At 36.1% G+C, this 20684-nt stretch overlaps 2 protein-coding genes and 3 pseudogenes across 3 annotated transcripts; 3 read left to right on the top strand and 2 right to left on the bottom strand.

The window, feature by feature from the left end:
• The first annotated feature begins 1576 nt into the window (after positions 1 to 1576).
• Positions 1577 to 2190, top strand: LOC140176649 (uncharacterized; annotated as a pseudogene).
• A 31-nt stretch (positions 2191 to 2221) lies between these two features.
• On the top strand, positions 2222 to 5279 carry LOC112740219 (uncharacterized). 2 transcript variants are annotated; one of them, XM_072215862.1, is made up of 7 exons: positions 2222 to 2285; positions 2553 to 2788; positions 3165 to 3366; positions 4242 to 4376; positions 4490 to 4584; positions 4677 to 4795; positions 4996 to 5279. In XM_072215862.1, exons 1-7 carry the CDS (start codon positions 2255 to 2257, stop codon positions 5018 to 5020), a joined length of 843 nt encoding a protein of 280 aa, XP_072071963.1. In that variant the 5' UTR covers positions 2222 to 2254; the 3' UTR covers positions 5021 to 5279. The 2 variants fall into 2 exon arrangements, with proteins under 2 accessions (XP_072071963.1, XP_025644790.3); XM_025789005.3 differs by having other exon boundaries at positions 4992 to 5279.
• A 1295-nt stretch (positions 5280 to 6574) lies between these two features.
• Positions 6575 to 8789, top strand: LOC112740230 (small ribosomal subunit protein uS2-like; annotated as a pseudogene).
• A 1179-nt stretch (positions 8790 to 9968) lies between these two features.
• Positions 9969 to 10839, bottom strand: LOC112722527 (protein DELAY OF GERMINATION 1-like; annotated as a pseudogene).
• Positions 10840 to 17707: 6868 nt separating this feature from the next.
• LOC112722519 (eukaryotic translation initiation factor 5-like) lies at positions 17708 to 18181 on the bottom strand. The gene has a single exon (XM_025773577.1). The coding sequence runs from the start codon at positions 18179 to 18181 to the stop codon at positions 17708 to 17710; it is 474 nt and encodes a 157-aa protein (XP_025629362.1).
• Between the last annotated feature and the right edge of the window lie 2503 nt (positions 18182 to 20684).

The following is a 20684-nucleotide window of genomic DNA, read 5'->3' as shown; positions in this document are numbered from 1 at the left end:
AGTTTACTTTCTACTAGACGAGGTTAATTCTTAGTTTCACAGACAAAAACAACCTCGGAAGAGTGCAATTGATATATCCCTTTCAGGTTTTGGATTGTTAGGGTCTCCCCAAACCTCGACAATTCCAACTTAGTATCCTCGTGAGGCTTTTGGTGCAACTTCACGACTGGCACCCACCAATTGTAGACTCATTCATTTAGGACAATCGATTGGTGTTGTTGAAAAATTTGCTATTCAGTCATTTATATTCATGAGGCTGAAAATTTCTTCTAATACCACCGGGAACCATCACGTGTGATTACATTCCAAGATTCTTCTGATACTCTTTGTAATTCATCATATTTCACCTTTTCATGTATAATGTCCTTGGTGGCTGTATCCTTTTTATTCTCTTGCATTCATAGGCCCGAGAAACTCTCAATGAATCGTGAAGGGGCTGGCTTCTTCCTCGGCTGATAAATGGATGCACCAAATAATCTAGTGTAGGCCTATTTGGTGTCATTCTTGTTGTCTATTCTCTTTGCAATCTTATCTATTTTCATCCATTCCGTAATATAATCCTTTGATATTTTTTTTGAATCATCCAAGAACTTTTGGCAATATTTTTAGTCATGGACTAAGAAATAGGTACAATAGGTGCAAAAAACTCCAAATTTTTCATATCTCAAGTCTACTTTCACTTTGACCTGATTAAGGCAAGAAATTTTGAGAGAATCCTTCGATCTTTTTCCTCCGTCAATTTTCACTTTGACCTTGATGATCCTTAACGCCTTTCCTCTTACTTCAAAGAAGTCAATATCACTTATATCCCTTAATTTGTTTCCCAATTTACATCTACCATATGGGATTTTAAATTGTTTAGGTAAATTCCATAATTGAACCCAAACTTAAAGAGCTCTGATCCGCATCTCTTCGGATCCTTGACCTTCATCCATCAACACAGATGGAGAATAAAATTTTTTGAATAGCCATGGCGATCTTCGTTCTACTCTCAATGCATCAGTTTTCTTCCTAAAGAAAAACTGAAATCGGTTACTCCTCTCTTCCATTATGTAAAACTCTTTTAGACGTCTTCCAAATTGCATGCATTGCACTCTCCATCTTGCCAATAGAAAAGACGTGATCAAAAAAATTCTCGCAATCAGACTTTTTATGCATGCATAGATTTCTCAGAGATGTCGTCCTCTTCAAGCAACACCATTTTCTCCTCATTCTCTTCATTCCTAGTTTTTCTATGATTGCGATCACTTCTTTTATTATTTAACCAGTGGATCATAATAACTGGATCACTTCTATCATTTTTTTTGTTGCTGTTGTCAGTTTATAGGCTCTCAGGCCCAAAGGTTTTGGTGGTTGAGATTGTATAAAAATGGGCTCATTGTCCAGGCCAAATAAAAATGGGTTCATTATATTGGGCTGAACTCCAATATTAATTTTTACACCAAAAAACCCGGTATGATCGGGTCGGGTCTGTCCGGCCCATCCATGAAAAAAAAGAAACACCTGTGTTTTCGAATTTCGATTCATCATTTGCATCGGTGTTGAGTCTTTCTCTGGTTCTTCCTGATTCAACCTTTTTCCATCTTCTCTGGTCCCTCCTAATTCCAATTTTCTCGTTCAAATTCCCTTCACTCGCAGCTCAACAACACTTCCCTGTCACTCAATTTCAACCCTTCACAGGAAACAATCTCTTCATTTGTTCCCTCGCCGGAACCCTAGCTTCTGCCAATGGCATCCAAGAAGAAAGCAATCTGAAGGTATAGCCTTATTGTCCATGTACAACGACGATGGAGACGACGATATGGAGGACGCCGAAGAAGATGAAGAAGATAACCAAGAGATAGATATGCGCCACGAGCAGAACGAGGACGCCGCCGCCGGAGGATTCGCTGCGGAGGTAAATTTGACTGCCACCGACGCGGATAGAATGGCAGGGGTTGATTCAAGTAACGATGGAGTTGCGGACGAGGTGTCCACGCCGGCGGAGAAGCGCAGGTTTGGAACTCCAACGCCGCAGCGTGTTAACACAAACGAGTGGTGGCGGTGCTGCCGTCGGATTCGACGAGGAGCGGGAGAGGAAAGCTTACTATAGTGGACTATGGTCATGACGAAGTTGCAATGTCTCCTGAGCCTGAGGTACACTCCTTTTGTAGAATCTTATGTTTTCTCTTCGGTTTTCTTTGGAAGTGAGAATGATGGGTGTGTTTGTTGCCAATGATTGCAGGAAGGACAGATAGGAGGCAGTGTTCGAGTCATGTATGGGGACCAGCTTAATTTGACCAATGGTAAGTGCAATATGATATTACAATGATGATTGAAATCCGATGAAACTTGTATGATACTTATGATAAATCGTGATTGAAATGCATCTTTATGCATTTAACTCATGCTTAGAATGCGGTGTAATTTGGGATGGGAAGAGTAGCAATCCTGTATTCGAAAGATGATATTGCTTGATTTAATTTTTATTCAAATACAGTACAATTGCTAGTTTGCTACATGTTCATTTCTCCTGCCTCTAACTTACTACCCTCTGGAACATGTAATTGCAGGTGATTTGCTAGATAGAACACCATCTGGAGCAGTCCACGTTATGACACCTAGCAATCAAGCAAACACTCCTCAATTATCTGAGCAGTTGAAATCTGATACAATGAATGATGATGCCATGATTGGACCTGATGATGCAGAACCTGTAGAAGCAGGTCAAGATGAGCAAAAAGCTGAAGACCCATTGAATAAATTTCTCCCTCCTCCACCAAAAGCAAAATGCTCAGAGGAACTGCAAGTAAGTTTTGTTACAGCATTTGAATATTATCAACAGTTGAATACCATTTTAATAGATTGTAAAGTAGCATTCAATAAGTTAAGTAAACCACTTAGCTTGTCTTCTGCGCTGGTTTGATGTTGGATTTAATTGTAAGTTCCCTCAATTTTTTGTGCAAGAACATTCTTTGGTAATGATTTAGCAATCCATGTTTTCTAATTGCCTCAATGAAATACCTTCTGTTAATAATTAGAGGGTTCTATTTTGTAGATCTTTTACCTCAGTTTTATACTATCTAGACATTAATATTTTCTAGTGGATGCCCCCTTCTCTTCTCAGTACTATCCCTTAAAAGTTGGCTGTAATTCTGTAATTATGGATTCTTTTTCGATTGCAGAGAAAAATAAATAAGTTCTTGGAGTATAAGAAGGCTGGAAAAAGTTTTAATGCCGAAGTTCGCAACAGAAAGAACTATCGAAATCCTGACTTCTTATTGCATGCAGTGAGGTATCAAGAAATTGACCAAATAGGGTCTTGCTTCAGTAAAGATGTATTTGACCCTCATGGATATGATTCAAGCGACTTCTTTGATGAAATTGGTCAGTAACTGCTGCTTCTCTCCTTATTTCCTGACTGTTATTTGCCATGTTAGTCTACATTTTACTCTTTTCCATGATTTTGTTAAATTTATCATGCATACTATTTTACTGTCTGGACCATAGTAGTTAAGCTTTGATAGTGGCATGGTGCAGCTGGGTGAACAAACCGCAAAGATGCTATGATGGTATAGCAGATCATAGAGCGGCACTGTACCCAAGATTGTAGATACCCTGTAAATAATCTCTGATACACATTAGTTCTTAAAACTCAACTACTTGTTATCAATACTATAAATCTGCACTACTAAAAACCTTGGCGCATCTGCTCATTTTGCTGCTATTGGTTACCTTGGTCTGTAGATGTCTGTCTACATTTGTTGGTTATGACGGCTTGTGTGTTAGGCCACAGTAGGTTGTTTATTCCAAGCTGGCAGTGTGTTTAAACTTTAAAGTATTTAATGATGTTAAAATCCTTTTTTAACTGTCAGAATGTGTTTTGCTTGCACTACAAATACATTAGAGGTTATCTTTTGGGCTGCAATGCAGCACTACCTTTTATAGTAATTATTATACTCTTGATGAAGTATAATTTTATCAGATTATGTAATGTTACCTTCAAGAAAATGAGGCCTTATAGATTTTTCTATTAATTTTTTGATTGTCAATTTTTCTTGGTCTTGACTTGGCAAACTGAATATTTGCTAGGTTTAGGCATTAGTTCTTGGCATGTCTATATTTTGGCTTCCATCTCTGAGCATCTGTTTTTAATATTTTTCCAATCTCATCTATTTTATTTCTCTTGATTTTGCAGCAAATACTGGTTTTTCTATTTTTTAACTTCTATTTATTTTTTGGTGCCTTAAATGAACAAACAGAGGCTGATATGAGGCGTGAAAGTGAAAGGAAAGAACATGAGAAGAAGAAAGCACAGAAGATGGAATTTATCGCTGGGGGAACACAACCGGGAATTGTAGCAGCAGGTGCTCCCAGAATCAGCTTGCCTGTTGCAGGTCCAGAAACCTCCTAGATGTTTTGTGCAATAGTGAAGCTTTTTCTTAGGTGTCATTTTTCATATATTTATGATGTTATCTTATAGTGCTTTTATGATATTGTTTTTGCACAGGTGGTTCTGCTGTGGCTGCAAGTGGTTTGGTGCCACCTATAGCTGACTCTATTAATCGGGATGGTAGACAGAACAAAAAATCAAAATGGGATAAGGTGTTCATCTAAACTTTGTCAACTGCAACTTCAGGGACATTCTTAATTGGCTCATTGTGCTAACAAATTTTTAGTGAATGATTTTGTTCCAGGTGGATGGTGATCGAAAAAATCCTCTGCCCTCTGTGGGGCAGGATTCTGTATCTACTGTTGGGGCTCATGCAGCAATTCTATCTGCTGTTAATGCTGGCAGTGGGTACATGCTATTTGTGTAAGTACATAAACAACCTTGAATTTTATGCGTTGTATTTATGTATCTTGATTCCAGTTTGGCATTTGTTCAATCATATAGAGGAGAGAGGTGGGACTAGAATAGATGACATATGAAAGCTAACGAGAGAGATCCACAAAACTAACAAGAGATGACAACATGCGATTGATACAGTGACGGTGTTTTTGTTGGGCAGGCAGCAAAAACGGCGAGAGGCAGAGGTGAAAAGATCTACTGAAAAAAGGTCGGAGATAAGATCGTGAACCATCCATTTTACTAAGACTGTGTATAACTAAAAGTTGTGGGGTGAACATATTTCAGCATAACATTTTTGTCTGTTAATCAACTTTGGCAATGATCACTGGCACTGTATATTTTTTAGAATGGAAGGAATTTTTACTGAAGCATGCTTTGATGCCTTTTTAAATTTTAATCTATGTAGCAATGCAGTAATTAATTGGTTTAATGCTTCCTAATTTTATTAGTTGACTACCTTTGTCATCAGTTTACTCCAATAGTTTTTTCATATTCGTCGTGAACTTTGTACTAGATATGTACATGAATCTAGGTTTGGGCTCACATTTGGGGGTTATGGTGGGTCACTGGTCTCTATGCTGAATGTATTTGTAACTTGAGTAAAATTTAGTTTGAAGTAACAATGTATTCTGGACTAGTAAATTTATGGGCTAAGAGCTTTTTAGTAATTTCACTTATTGAAAATCCTAATCCTACCTTATTGAATGTCTTCTCTTTTCTTTTACTATTCCACTTTTACTACTCCACTTAGCACCGTCCCCAAACTCCAACTCTCCAGAAAAGTTCAAAACTTCCATATTCTCACAAAATTTCAAATTAAATAAACAAGTAACTTATCAAATATAAATATTATTTGTTACTTATAAAAAATAGCATTTTATATTTTATTATTTTTATCATATTTTAGAATAATTAAAAATATCTTTATCATTAACAAATTTCAAAGGTAATTTTGTTTAAAATATTTGATAATTTCAAGTAATTTTAGTGGTTTTATTCTCTTTAAGATTTTTAATCATTTTGGAATAACATCTATACTTTTCAAATCTCAACTGATTGATTGTGAGAAATAGCGATGCACATAGTCCGGTCTAGTCCAAAGACTTGATCCGATCTCGAATATTTTAGGGGTTAATTTGGTGTGATTTTACTAGGTTTAAAATCGGATAAGGGTCTCAAAAATAGACCGGGTCATTATTTCAGACTAGGTCCGAGTCAAGGCGAACTTGCCTTCACTCGATCCATGTGTATCCTAAGGGATCTAAAAAAGATATATATGTTTTAAATTAATTTTAATATTATGTTATAATAATTATAAGCTTATTGTTTTATTTTTAATCACTTGTTGAATTAGAAAATAGATAAAAAAGCATCAAATTAGAATTTATGCATAAATTTAAATTCAAATATGAATATCAACTTTTTAATAATAAATTTCTTTTTTATAAATAAGTGTATCATAAATTTTTTTATAAATTGTTGTTAAAGTTTTAAAGACCCAATTTTAACCTAATTTAAACCTGATATAATTGGGGCACAAAAATATTTAGATTTTATTGAGTCTAAGATTGAAGTAGAGTCCAAAAAATAAACTCTGTTATATATTTAGAGTAACTTCAACCGGCCATAAAAGCCCTTGTGAGAAAAACAACCCTTTTAAAAAACCCTATGTCGTGAAACCTTCTTCTTATAACTGCGGCTGCTACTACGAATCTCTCAAGAGACCAACTCTCCTCCCCAACGATGGCCACTTCCGCCGCCACAACCGCTGCAGTGTCGCGCCAGCTCTCGCAGAAGGAGCAAGACATCCAAATGATGCTCGCAGCTGAGGTTCATCTTGGAACCAAAAACTGCGACTTCCAGATGGAACGCTACATTTTCAAGCACCGCAATGATGGTAACCCACGCTTCTTTTGATATTTTCTTTAGGGTTATACGACTAGTTTAGTTCTTGAAATCTAATGAAAAACACATATTTGTGTAATTTCTTTGGGGTCCAGATACTCCTTGCTCTTCAGTGGATTTAGCATTTTTTCTTCTATTTATCTTTTCGTGTGTAGGGTTCTTTTTTTGGGAGACATTTTTATTAGTTTGTTATAGACTAGTGTTTGTCAATTGTTCTCGATTTGGTTTGTGCTATTGATTGAAAGGGTCAATTTAATTATTAATAAGGATTTTGACATGAATATGTGTATTTGCATTATCACATTGTTTTCAAAACAGCTTATTATCATAATTTTACCAATGAGTTTCTGATGAAAAAGCAACTTTTGTCCCAAAATTTATGAACCATATACACGCCTTTAATCTTTCCGATGCTTCCCTTTGCAGTAGGAAAATATTTTTATGGCTTGGTTGATTTTTCGTATTCTTTGTCCCCAGGTATCTACATAATTAACCTTGGCAAGACATGGGAGAAGCTCCAACTTGCTGCTAGGATTATTGTTGCCATCGAGAACCCTCAGGACATCATTGTTCAGTCTGCTAGGCCATATGGTCAGAGGGCAGTCTTGAAGTTTGCCCAATACACGGGTGCGAATGTAATTGCTGGAAGGCACACTCCTGGAACATTCACTAATCAGATGCAGACATCCTATAACGAGCCTCGCCTACTCATTCTTACTGATCCAAGGACTGATCATCAGGTGCCACTTTTTTTAGATGTTTGAAACTTATTTTTTTCACTTGTGTTGAGTGTAGTGGTGTATGTTGTTTCACAATTAACTGTCAATATGTTTTTATGGGAGTTTGAAATTCTGTTATTAGTTTATCTCATTTTGAGTTTGCTTTTCTATTTTTTTATTTTTTAAAATATGTGCAGCCCATTAAGAAAGGTGCTCTTGGAAATATTCCGACGATTGCCTTCTACGACACTGATTCTCCGATGCGCTATGTTGATGTTGGCATTCTTGCCAATAACAAGGGGAAGCACAATATTGGTTGTCTGTTTTGGTAATTAGCAAGGATGGTTCTGCAGATAAGGGGTACTATTCGTCCAAGGCTTAAGTGGGATGTGATGGTAAACTAATTTTGCTCTTAACGGGTTGAACTATTATTATTTTGTAGCTCTTTTAGATTTATTGTGTGTTTTCCAATGTTTGCATTGCAAATGTCTCATCTGGTATGCACTTTTTTAGAACAATCTTTCTTGCAGTACATACAGGTGTAAAAAATTTGAGTAATTCACATGATAAAATAGTTTGGGGTTCAAAATTATACAGATGTTCTAAACCAATTTTGCTACACGCCTGTCCTAAAACCCAAAAAATTTCATATTTTATCAAAAGATAGTAGTCTTATTATGTTGTTTCCTTTGAACTTTAGCTAAATTATGTCGACTTTTCATGTGTAGGTGGATTTATTTTTCTATAGAGAACCTGAAGAGGCCAAGCAACAAGAGGAGGAGGAATTACCATCTGCCCCAAAATATGCCATTCAAGATTTTGGTGCTGCTGGCATTGCCGGCTTCCCTGCAGCTGATGGGGAATGGGGGGCTGTTACAGCTGAACAATCCTGGACTGAACCAGTTCCTCAACAACCCATTGTAGCTGCACCTGCTAACTGGGCCCCAGATGCTGGTAAGAATAATTGTTTCTACTCTGGATCTGTTAGTCACATGCGTGATTTAAGTTCAATTTTATCTATTGAAATTTTCTGTCTATCAAGTCTGTGTATTTGTTCTCCCATTAGTCTGTTAAATTTGATGCAACATAATTGTCGCATTTGCTTCTAATATGTTCTAGTCAAATAATTCTAGATTGTTGTTGTGTTGAATCGTTCTCCCTCAATATGCAAGAAAATCGGTACGCCTTACCATAGTTCTGTCAGAAACTGTGATGGCAATATATTTGACCTAAGTTCTTTTGTATCCGCAGCTGCAGGTGACTGGGAGCCAGTTCCAGCTCCACAGGCTTCCGTTCCTGCACCCGGAGGTGTTGTCCTCACTGGCTGGGAATAAGCACTCTTAAGATTTAAGCACAACTCATCAAAACTGTTCTGAAGAATTTTCTCTTCCTTTAATGTGATGTATATTGACACGATTTTTAACAAAACTGTTATTTTAGAGAGTACATTTTGTTTTATGTTCTTATTTGGTTAATCCTTCAAAGATACTCCGTGTGTGTTTGGATACCAGTTTGTATAAAATTGATTTTGCAAACTTGATTTTGATGAAAAGTGAGTTTGTATTGAAGTGATTTATGTTTGGCCATCTTTATATAAAAATGGATTATAGTAAAATAAATATTGTTTGAATTACACTATTCAAAATCATTTTTAGATGAAAATTATTAAAATAGACATCAATTAATCTTAATTTTATAGTTTCAATTAATTTAAACAACAAAACAAAAATATATATATAAAAAATCAATCGTTCTTCATCTTCTTCAATTCCCCTAATTATTCGTGCCCCCTGAAGCAAAGCAAAACATAAAAAGAACTTCATTTTCTCCAATTCCCCTAATCATGCCCCCTCTGAAGCAAACCAGTGAAAATCCCAAACCAAAACGTCAAAACCTTAGCCCTAGTTTCTTTGCCGCCGCGTCCCTAGGCTCAGCGCTCCTGCTTCTTCCTCTTCCATCTATCCGGAACCCAGGTAGCTCGGCACGTCATCCCCATCCTTGCTGGCTTTTCTGTCCATGGCCAGGGGAAAAGTTAATATCTTCCCCTCCTTCCCTGTTTTCCTAGTTTCCAAAGTTTAAAATCTACTTTGCGATTTGAGCTAGAGTTTGCAGTTATTTATGTTCTTCTCTCGCTTTTGCAGGGCAGAATCAAAGTCCAATCGCAAGTTAGATAAAAAGGTTCAATTTTACTCTAATAAGTTTCGAATCAATTTTTCTGTTTCTTTCAAATATTGAATTATTACATACCAAAACTGTCCATATATTTTAACTGTATCCAATCTTTGGTGTTACTGTAGAGGTGAAAGATGCTGTGGCTTGCTTGAGTTCTCAAAAGTCTATTACTAAGGTAATGATCTTATTTCAAACGGCATTGTTCTTAAGATGGATTATGGAAATACTTCATTGTGCTTGTAATATGTTTAATGGCTAGTTAGATGTACTTTGCAATGTTATTATGTTCATAAGTATGCCTTGGTTTGTTTCAGAAACCTGAATTCATTTAACATTTTGCCAATGTGAAATATTGCAATTGATCACATGATATTTAAGCAGAGGTCTAACTCAAATCGATGCATAAATCAATAAGACCCTTTGCTGGGTTTATTGCAGACAACAACAATAGAAAAAATTTAGTTTGCTTTCATGCTATCCTAATTAAATGTGTCTTAAATAAAACAAGATAAAAATCCAAGGTAGAATCCTTGATTCTGAATGGTTCCAAAGTTGCAATTGTTAGTGTTATCTTGAAGTTGACAAATCATGGGTTGTACCCTCATCACTATAAGTGCCTTCATTGACCCTTCTGCTTGTATCCCTCTTCTTGCCCCACTCATGCAGCCTGAGGTGTAGTTCTGTAGCTGCAATCAAGAAGTGAATGCACTGTTTTGGCCTCAGAATATTGACAATACCTTGAAGTGTTCTAAGCCTTAAACCATCAGCACTTTGCAAAATCTCCTTCAATCCTTCCTCCTTTGGCATCAGAGCTGAATCAACCCTCTCCTCTACCTCTTTCTTTCCACCCTTGTCAGTTTCATTGGCCCTTAACATCTAAGAAACAGCATGAGAAAGTTCCACCATTGATGCATCTGCCACTGTTTCTTGATGTGTTGCCATCATATCTGTGATTTTCCTCTCCTCTGTGATTGTCCTCTTCTGAATCTCATCAATTTGAGCTAGCTGAGTTGCTAATAGATCACCCAAATCAGATGTTCTTAGACCCTGAAGGACTTCATCCAACTTGGCCTCAAATTGCAACCCAACCTTGGAATATAGAAGGTGAAAAGCCATGGTTGGTCTCCAACCACCAATCCAAAAAAAAGCATCTTCCAAGGAGCTTCTCCATGTTGGAGACAGCATGGCCAGAACATCATGCTTTGCCCACATAGAAGAGTCATAGTACCATACACTTAATTGTGAATTTTGTCAAAGGAAAAGATATTTATCAGAAAATTCTAACCTTTATTATTGGATTTCAATCAAACTGAATTAAAATTAGTTGAATTTCTATTTTTTGATAATAAGATGTAGAATTCAGTAATTTAATAATAATAATAATAATAATAATAATAATAATAATAATAATAATAATAATAATAATAATAATAATAATAATAATAATAATAATAATTACCATATCACCACAATCTTCATAATCACCACTCTCATTTGGATCTTCATGGAGATGAAGATGTCCTTACTGACAGTGCACCTCCAGAATGGGCTTTGCTTCTCATTGTGCTTTCTTGGCCTTGCCACCGACCTCTTCGTTGCTGCTTTCAATAAAGGAGTATGCATCCCCCCTCTCTCTTTCTTTTTCTCTCTGTTTTGCTCTCTAGTAAGTAATATATCGAGCTTCTTGCTTTGATGGATTATTCAAACTTGTTCTTATGGTTAGTCGCATTTTTTTTAAATAAGTTCACATAATTGATCTAGATTCTAAGATCAACAAGGTTTTGTCATGTTTATGGTGCGAGAACCTTGATCTCAATGGCTAGAAACTACGATGTTTAGGAAAGGTAGTTAGAAAGATTAACACTTCTGAGATCCAGATCATGTTTAAACATTTTAAATATAATATTATGAATTTAATCTGATGGTATGAATCATGTTGTCTGCCGTATGCTATGCTTTTACTGGTCAGGTGCGGTGCTGCCAAAATATTTAAGTATTTCTCTAATATCAGTAATTAGTGTAGCTGTTTCAATGGTTACAAGGTCGGCTGGTTTAGGAATTAGATAAAACAGGGTCTGTTTTATGGTTATCTTGTATGGAATTGAAGATATCAAAACCTTTTCTCCTGAAGGCTAATGAGTTCAAGTGTGTGAATACTTTTATTTCTCTAAGAAAGAACACATTGCAACTATGCTTAACTACTGTATAATTGTCAGTGTGATGTGTACATATGGAAGTATAGTCACTGTTGTTTTAGTCAACACATGGTTCAATGATTAACAGAACAATGTATTTTATTCAATTTGCTTCCAGAGTTGGCGTGTTTGGAGAGTCTTGAGATTTCTTGCAGTAAAGTCACTAATTTTGGCATCAGCTTTCTAAAAGGTACTTTTCGTTTCCTTGTATTTTTGTGGTGTTTCAGAACAATTAGGATTTTTTATTTTATAGGTTCAACCTAGCATTTTCATCTTCTTCCATGGATTTTTCTTTGTTTTCTGTTTTTATGTGAATATATGGTTATAATTCTGAATGCAGCCATCAACCAATCAATTTGTCTTTTCGGGGAAAAAATTTCAGTTATATATCCAATCTTCCTTGTGCTTCATTTTTTTGATGTAGATTTCAGTTGTATAAATCATTCTTGGAAAAGTCTCTTTATTTTTCCATTTGTCCTTGTAATTTCTGTAGTTGATATTGTTTATGTTAGTAAGTAGACATGTTGCAGTGTGAACTATAAACAGTACTAATATACAATACTAGCATCTCAGCTTGCCAGTTTGAACAGAATTCTTGAGTTTCAGTATTTCATAATTATCTATGCTTCATTAATTTTCGATGATGTCTTGGTTCATTTCAGGGTTGCAAAACCTTTCCTTACTAAACTTGGAAGGGTGCCTTGTAACAGCTGTATGCTTGGATTCTCTTGCAGGTTTAATTGCTTGATATACTTTTATGCTTATTATGTTGCTGATATAGAAAATTGGTCACTTTATTATATTCCCTACAAATAATACAACTATACAACTACTAAACCTATAAACCAGCCAACATATTTAAGGATATCCTGCAGTGGTGCCATTGTGAGAATGGTTGAACTCTTGTCTTCTCTCTCTCGATAACTCTGCATCACCCTCCAAAATGATACTTCTACACCCCACATTCCAAGCAAATAATAAACCCTCCTGTTCATGGTTCTTCATTTTATATGTAGGTTTGATTTGTTCTTGTACATAATAAACACAAGAAATAACCGGTACCAAACCTGCTTTGAATTTTAATATCAGATTTTAACACTTTTTCTTTATCTGAGGTATAAAATGTATTAAGAAAATAGGATAAAAAATAAATAAATTAAAAAAGAAAAAGGAAAGAGAGACGATTAGTTTAAATTTCTGTAACAGAAATGGGGCCAAATAGCCATGAGTAGCTCAATTAGAAGTATTACTATAGTAGCCCAATTAGTTGTAGTATACTTTGGAAGTCTACAAAACTATTTTTCTTAAGAAAAAATGAAAAAGAAAGAAGAAAGAAGCTGCTTTGAGAAGGACAAATGTGTTTGAACAAATTTTCATGATAGGGTTAGAATACAGATACTATAATTTAATCAGTTTTTACAACACCAACATAATGTTATCTTTTTATCAAAGTGACCCCAAATAATACATATTTACAATATTTACTTGCTAGGCATTGAAAACTTGGTAAAAATTATTTGGGTATAAGAACCTCTATCTATAATACAAAGGCATTTTGTATGATAACTAGGAAGAAGTGATTTATACTTTATACCAAGAATAAGCTATTCAAGATGACCATAGAATAAAAAATAATTTTTTTCTTCTTTTTTAATTTATTTATAGGAACTAACAAGTAACAATTACTCCTTGCACATGACATAAATTGGGGGGATTGGGAAGATGACATTAGTAAAGAAAATCAATGAGTAATGTACAAGTCTCATTAGGGAAGTGAAATCTTCTATCCCATTTTCGAATTTTCCTGTCTCCTTAGTTCCTTCAATGAAGATCTAACACTTGTAAAATCATGAGACCTCCCTTTTTCTTCTATTTTAAGATTTTCAAATCCAACATCTTCAAAATTATTCACACTGAAAAATAGGATAGAAGATTTGAGTTCCCAACTACAAGCACCTTGTTCATCAAAATTGCACTAAACAAGTTTCACTTTTTTAAATATATAGATTTGTTCACCACCAGAACCTAGTACTTACAAGGCTATACTGAAAAGATTACTACCACCCTAAACTCAAAAACTGGAGGAAAAAAAGAATGTGTAACCACCTAATCACAATCTCTTAAAAGCATTCTATCAACCCCTTTCACTGTGTTGTGCTGGATCTAAGGCTATCAATGATCCAAAAGGTTAGTTAATATGATCTTGATATCTTGAGAAGAAACTATTGTAATTATCATTATTGTTATTGTTGTTGTTATTATTATTATCATCATCAATGCTTTTTATAGGAATACTCTAGTTACTAATGATTTTTATATGAAAACTCTATCCCTATAGCACTTTGAATATTTGTATATTTACCAAATATTGCTCTGATATCTCTTAACAGTTGTGGGCTTTATTAAATCATAGTGTTAAGACTCTCTATTTAAGTTGAATTTTTAAGACTGCTTATAGTAGAGCTTGAGTTTATTCATCTAGAGTGGGCAATAACTTTAAATATTGTAACTTGGATGTTGCAGAATATTTGATAATTTTAAATGCCTTACTGATTGTAGATGTAATTTTCATTATCCCACCCCCTTCTCTTTCTCCCCTCCTCTCTTTTTTCTCCCGCTTTTTCCTTTAATTCTCTGTACATTGATCAACTGTCATGGTTTTGATGGCAGTTTTGCTTCAAAAATCTCTGGATGCACCAAATCCTCAAGTTGTTGAAGATGCATGGAACACGCTTGTTCAGATGCGTGCACTGGAAAAGACTCCAAGGAGCCGTTATGAACCTACATTTTATGGACAATTTATAGCTAGTTGTCCTTTGTCGTTTGATGCTTCTGTTCTAGTTCTGAAATTTGGGAATGCTGGTATGATATGTGAGGCCATGTTGCTGGGTATAATGATGGATACATAGCCTATACCCATTCTTCATCCAGGTGGTTGTTGGGGCTACAATTGGTTCCATTATGTCTCTTGTGTGGTATTGACTATGGAATGCTTTTATTCAGGATGCATATCAATCCTCTTTGTTTGTTAGGATCATTGGTTTATCGAGTTCTACAGGAATTTGCATTTGTTTTGTTGTATTTATGATCCGTCATTGGCTTAAAGATGACTAAAACCACACTAAACCTGTTGTAGCATTGCACTAAATTGTGTTGGTTAATGAAACATCATTTTGTATATTGATGATTGGATTTTTGACGGTTTAGAATTTCACTAATGAAATCTCATTGTAAAGTATAGTTTCTAAACCAAGCAAAAATCCTTTCATACAAAAATTTGTTTGTCACAAGTACAAACCCCTAAAATTAATAACCGAAGTATTTAAACCTCGGGTCGTTCTCCCTAGAATTTACAATAAAGTGTCTTGTTATCGGTTGTGAGTTATTTTGGGGTTTTTGAGATTATAGACAACAATTATAAATGGCAAGGGAAATAACCTAACAACTAATAAAGCTCTTGGCAAGATATGAGAACTAGAAGTCCTATCCTAGTTATCCTCCTCAATTGTGATAACAAATTATCCATTACTCCCACTTAGTTAACCTCTAACCATGGAGGAAAGTCAAGTGGATGAATCAATTTGATTCCTCAAGTCCTAATCAACTCCTAAAGGAAAGACTAGCTTTAGAGGTATTCAAATCAATTAGCAACTTCTAATTATCAATCAACAAAAGGATTAGATAACTCAAGAGTCACTAATTACTCAACCAAAGCCAAGAGGAACAAAAGCTACACTAAAATCCTACCAAGCATTTCATCAAACACTTGGAAGGCACAAAAGAAAAGCAAAGCAAATTGACAACAAGAAGAGAATCTAACAACAATTATTGAAAGAAATTAACAACAACAATCAAAAGAAACACAATTATTATGAATTACCTTGAATTGAATTGAAAGAAAGTAGAAGGAACAATACTAGATCTACAACAAAATATAAGAACAACATAAAAGAGATTACACCAAAAGAATAGGAGAAGAATGAATGTAACTACAAGGAATTGAGAAGATAGAAGTAGAAGAAGATGAATCTAAATCTAGATCTAAGAACTAAACCTAATCCTAATCCTAATTCTAGAGAGAAGTGAGAGCTTCTCTCTCTAGAAACTAGTTCTAACTACTTCTAAAACTAAACTATGACTAATGGTAACTAACATGTGTTTCCCTCTTCACTCCTTGGGTTAAATAGCATCAGAAATGAGTTGGATTGGGCCCACAAGGCTTCTAAAATCGCTGGCCACGTTTTGCTTCAAGTGGACTAGGTGGCAGCAACGGTGCGTGCGCGTACTATGCGCGTGCGCGCCACCATACTTGTAGCAACTATGGCAAATCTTATATCGTTTCGAAGCCCCGGATGTTAGCTTTCTAACCCAACTGGAACCGCATCATTTGGACCTCTGTAGCTCAAGTTATGGTCGTTTAAGTGCGAAGAGGTCGGCTTGACAGCTTTCCGGTTCTTTCATTTCTTCATGAGTTCTCCAACTTTTCATGCTTCTTTCTTCATTCCCTTGATCCAATCTTTGCCTCCTAAACCTTAAATCACTTAACAAACATATCAAGGCATCTAATGGAATCAAGGTGAATTAGATTTAGCTATTTTAAGGCCTAAAAAGCATGTTTTCACTCTTAAGCACAATTAAAGGAGAATATACAAAACCATGCTATTTCATTGAATAAATGTGAGTAAAAGGTTATAAAATCCCCTAAAATCAATACAAGATAAACCGTCAAATTGGGGTTTGTCATATATCAAGATTGAAGTATTCGTTATATACCAGCAGAAGCAATGAGGGTAGTACTTAGTTGTTTATCAAGATTGAACCTCTTCAGATAGGACAATACTAGTTAGAAGCAATGAGGATTAATCCAAAAACTACTGAATTGTTGCCACTACATTATGATAAGTTTATTGACAAGTAGGGGACTAGTAGTATACTTAAATCGTTTGGAAATATGTAAATGTTGTTATTATGTGATTTATTTTCTTAAACTTATTGGCTTGATTAATGGGTAAGGACCTGAATAATTTAGATAAGGTTATTATTCAAATATCAGTGTTATTTAGATACCAAAAATACACTTCTTGATTAGTACATACTAACATTTACTGAAGTGCGTAATTAAGGTGTGAAACACATGATGACCTTCGTGGTACATGTGCAAGGATTTAGTTGCTCAGCTTCAGAATGATGAGACCAAGTCCAAAACACATTTAAAAGATAATCCAAATTTCAACAACATTTATTCAAATTTGGTACCAATCAAAGTCACATAAAACCTTTCTCATCACTTTAGGAGCGTCACTGGTTGTGTGCAGTTAGGACAGGTGATGCTACTTCTGCTGTAATATCAACACTGGTTGTGTGCAGTTAGGACAAGGTGATGATACTTTTGCTGTAATATCAAGTTCTGTTGTAAGTTGTAACCTAGTCAATCGAAAAAAATGGCTTCTTTTTGTTTAGTTTTATTGAAATCCTAAAACCATAAAAATATGCATCTCCACAACTACTTTCACTTCTCCATGTTTGTATTTTTATCCTTGCAAATATGGCAATGCCTAAGACTAAGAAGCAACAATAAACTGCAAAACCAACATCAGTGTTACATTTATATCTCATGGTTTTGCTTAAGAAGCAAGTACAAGCCATTTCAAACATCAAGAACCACTTAAGTATTATACAGGAGAAGCAGAAACGACCAAAACCAGAGTTCTATAACATATAGCTAACTAGTTTAACCCTTCTGGATGGACAGCATTCTGATTCTGATTCATCTCTAAGAGAGAAACCAATTCAACAAACGAAAATACTTAAAAGAAACATTGAAATCCACATTAAACCCTTGAATATGCAGTTCCACTAATTCAATAACTGAGCACAAACTTTTCTCATTCTTCCTCCGATTCTGATTCAGCATTCCAAAGACAATCTATGAATGGTTGAGCATTCTTCCATATCTGAGAGTCCTTCTTATCACCCTTTAGTCCCTTTGAATACCAATGCACGACGTGCTCTTCCTCCACCAAATCAACATCATAGAGGGCTTTCAAAATAAGTGCAACCTCATTCAACTCATTGCTACCTTTCTTGTAACAGAACTCCTCAGCAGCATTGAGTAATAACAGCTGCGATCCCTCGTCATCTCCAGCAACTGCACCAGCAAGGTGATTCTTCCTCTTAGTAGCTTCTTTTCCAAACGCCTTTTCGACGACATCAAATAATCTTTCAAGAAGTGCATTTATCTTCTCCTGAGCAGATACAGGAAATGCAGCAATATGTGACTGCAATTCCTTTGCTGCAACACCCTTTTTCAAATATGCTTTTACTTCCCTGACCACAGTTGCATAGTTCAGTGTCACCATTCTCAGAACCCTTGCATATCAAAGCATATCAGAATCAATATTCAAGATCATTAACAATCCTAAATCACAGTAATGACCAATGATAACAACAATTGAAGAAGCAAGATGAAAATTTATAGATTAACTAACCAATTAAAAGTTTAAAACAACAATTATAGTTAAAAAAAACTTCTAAAGAAAGCAGAGATTGTAGTATCATTGTGAAAAATCCAACTCGACCAGGCTTAGTCAAGGGGGAAGATGAATGTACTTACCTGCTTAATCAATTAAGGAACGAACTAGATCCTTCAAGACAGAGCACAGAGCGGAACAAGGAGCACGATGGTGGGGCTGACGCGGTGGAACAGAGGCGACGTGGCGGGATAGTGGTTGCGCGATGGAGGAACGAGGCAAGACCAGTTGCAGCGACGACAGTGGCTTCGAAGTTCGAACAGCGCCGGAGACGACCGGCAAGCAAGGCGGTGGCTTCGACGGCGGTGGCTGGACGAAGCATGTGTGGAACTGAGGGAAGAGCTCGAGTTGGAGAGGAAGGAGGAGGATGGTCGCTTGAATGAGAGAGTGGCAGAGTGCTTCGTTTGTATTTTGGGGAAGAGCTAAAGCTTGCTCTTGCTGTGTGTTCTGTGTTGTCTTTCAAAGGAGGGGGTGTTTTGGTGGGGTGAGGGGAGTAACTCGCGTGGGGTGGGTGGTGAACGAAATTGTGATCATCAACAATGGCTCCAATAATTTGGTAGCTCTCATACGTGAATTACACTTAGTCACAACTCCGCACAACTAACCAGCAAGTGTACTGGGTCGTCCAAGTAATACCTTACGTGAGTAAGGGTCGATCCCACAGAGATTGTTGGTATGAAGCAAGCTATGGTCATCTTGTAGATCTCAGTCAGGCGGATAGTAATTGATTATGGATTATTGGTTTAAATATGATTAATAAAAATAAACAGAAAGTAAAGATAAAGTTACTCATGTACTCCAATGGTGGGAATTTCAGATAGGTGCATGGAGATGCTGTGTTCCTTCTGAATCTCTGCTTTCCTACTGCTTTTATCCAATTTTATCACTCCCTTCTATGGCAAGCTGTATGTAGGGCATCACCGTTGTCAATGGCTACATCCCATCCTCTCAGTGAAAAAGGTCCAAATGCTCTATCACAGCATGGCTAATCATCTGTCGGTTCTCAATCAGGTTGGAGTAGAATCCAGTAATTCTTTTGCGTCTGTCACTAACGCCCGGCCTTCATGAGTTTGAAGCTTGTCGCAGTCATTCAATCCCGGAATCCTACTCGGAATACCACAGACAAGGTTATACTTTCTGGATTCCCATGAATGCCGCCATCAATTCTAGCTTATACCACGAAGATTCTGATTAAGGAATCCAAGAGATATGCGCCCGGTCTAAGGTAGAACGGAAGTGGTTGTCAGTCACGCGCGTTCATAGGTGAGAATGATGATGAGTGTCACGGATCATCACATTCATCAAGTTGAAGTGTAACGAATATCTTAGAATAGGAATAAATTGAATTAGATAGAAGATAATAGTAATTGCATTGAAACTTGAGGTATAGCAGGCTCCACACCCTTAATCTATGGTGTGTAGAAACTCCACCGTTGAAAATACATAAGTGAAAGGTCCAGGCATGGCCAAATGGCCAGCCCCCAAAACGTGATCAATAGTCTCCTCAGATGAATAATAGAATAAAACTGAGACCAAAGATGACTAATACACTAGTAAAAAGTTCTATTTATACTAAACTAGCTACTAGGGTTTACAGAAGTAAGTAATTGATGCATAAATCCACTTCCAGGGCCCACTTGGTGTATGTTTGGGCTAAGCTTGATCTATCCACGAGCTGAGGCTTCTCTTGGAGTTGAGCACCAAGTTGTAACGTGTTTTGGGCGTTCAACTCTGGTTCGTGACGTGTTTCTGGCGTTTGACTCCAGACAGCAACATGGAATTGGCGTTGAGCGCCAGTTTACGTCATCTAGTCACGAATAAAGTATGAACTATTATATATTGTTGGAAAGCTCTGGATGTCTATTTACCAACGCCGTTGAGAGTGCGCCATTTGAAGTTTTGTAGCTCCAGAAAATCCATTTTGAGTGCAGGGAGGTCAGATTCCAACAGCATCAGCAGTCCTTTGTCAGCCTCCTATCAGAATTTTGCTCAGGTCCCTCAATTTCAGCCAGAAAATACCTGAAATCACAGAAAAATACACAAACTTATAGTAAAGTCCAGAAATATGAATTTAGCATAAAAACTAATGAAAACATCCCTAAAGTAACTAGATCATACTAAAAACTACCTAAAAACAATCATAAAAAGCGTATAAATTATCCGCTCATCACAACACCAAACTTAAATTGTTGCTTGTCCCCAAGCAACTGAAAATCAATTAGGATAAAAAAGAAGAGAATATACTATAAATTCCAAAATATCAATGAATATTAGTTCTAATTAGATGAGCGGGACTTGTAGCTTTTTGCTTCTGAACAGTTTTGGCATCTCA

The sequence above is a fragment of the Arachis hypogaea genome, chromosome 2, assembly GCF_003086295.3.
Source record: "Arachis hypogaea cultivar Tifrunner chromosome 2, arahy.Tifrunner.gnm2.J5K5, whole genome shotgun sequence".
Classification (NCBI taxonomy): domain Eukaryota; kingdom Viridiplantae; phylum Streptophyta; class Magnoliopsida; order Fabales; family Fabaceae; genus Arachis; species Arachis hypogaea.
Note: the sequence above shows the minus strand (reverse complement) of the source record. Positions and strands in the feature narration are given on the sequence as shown.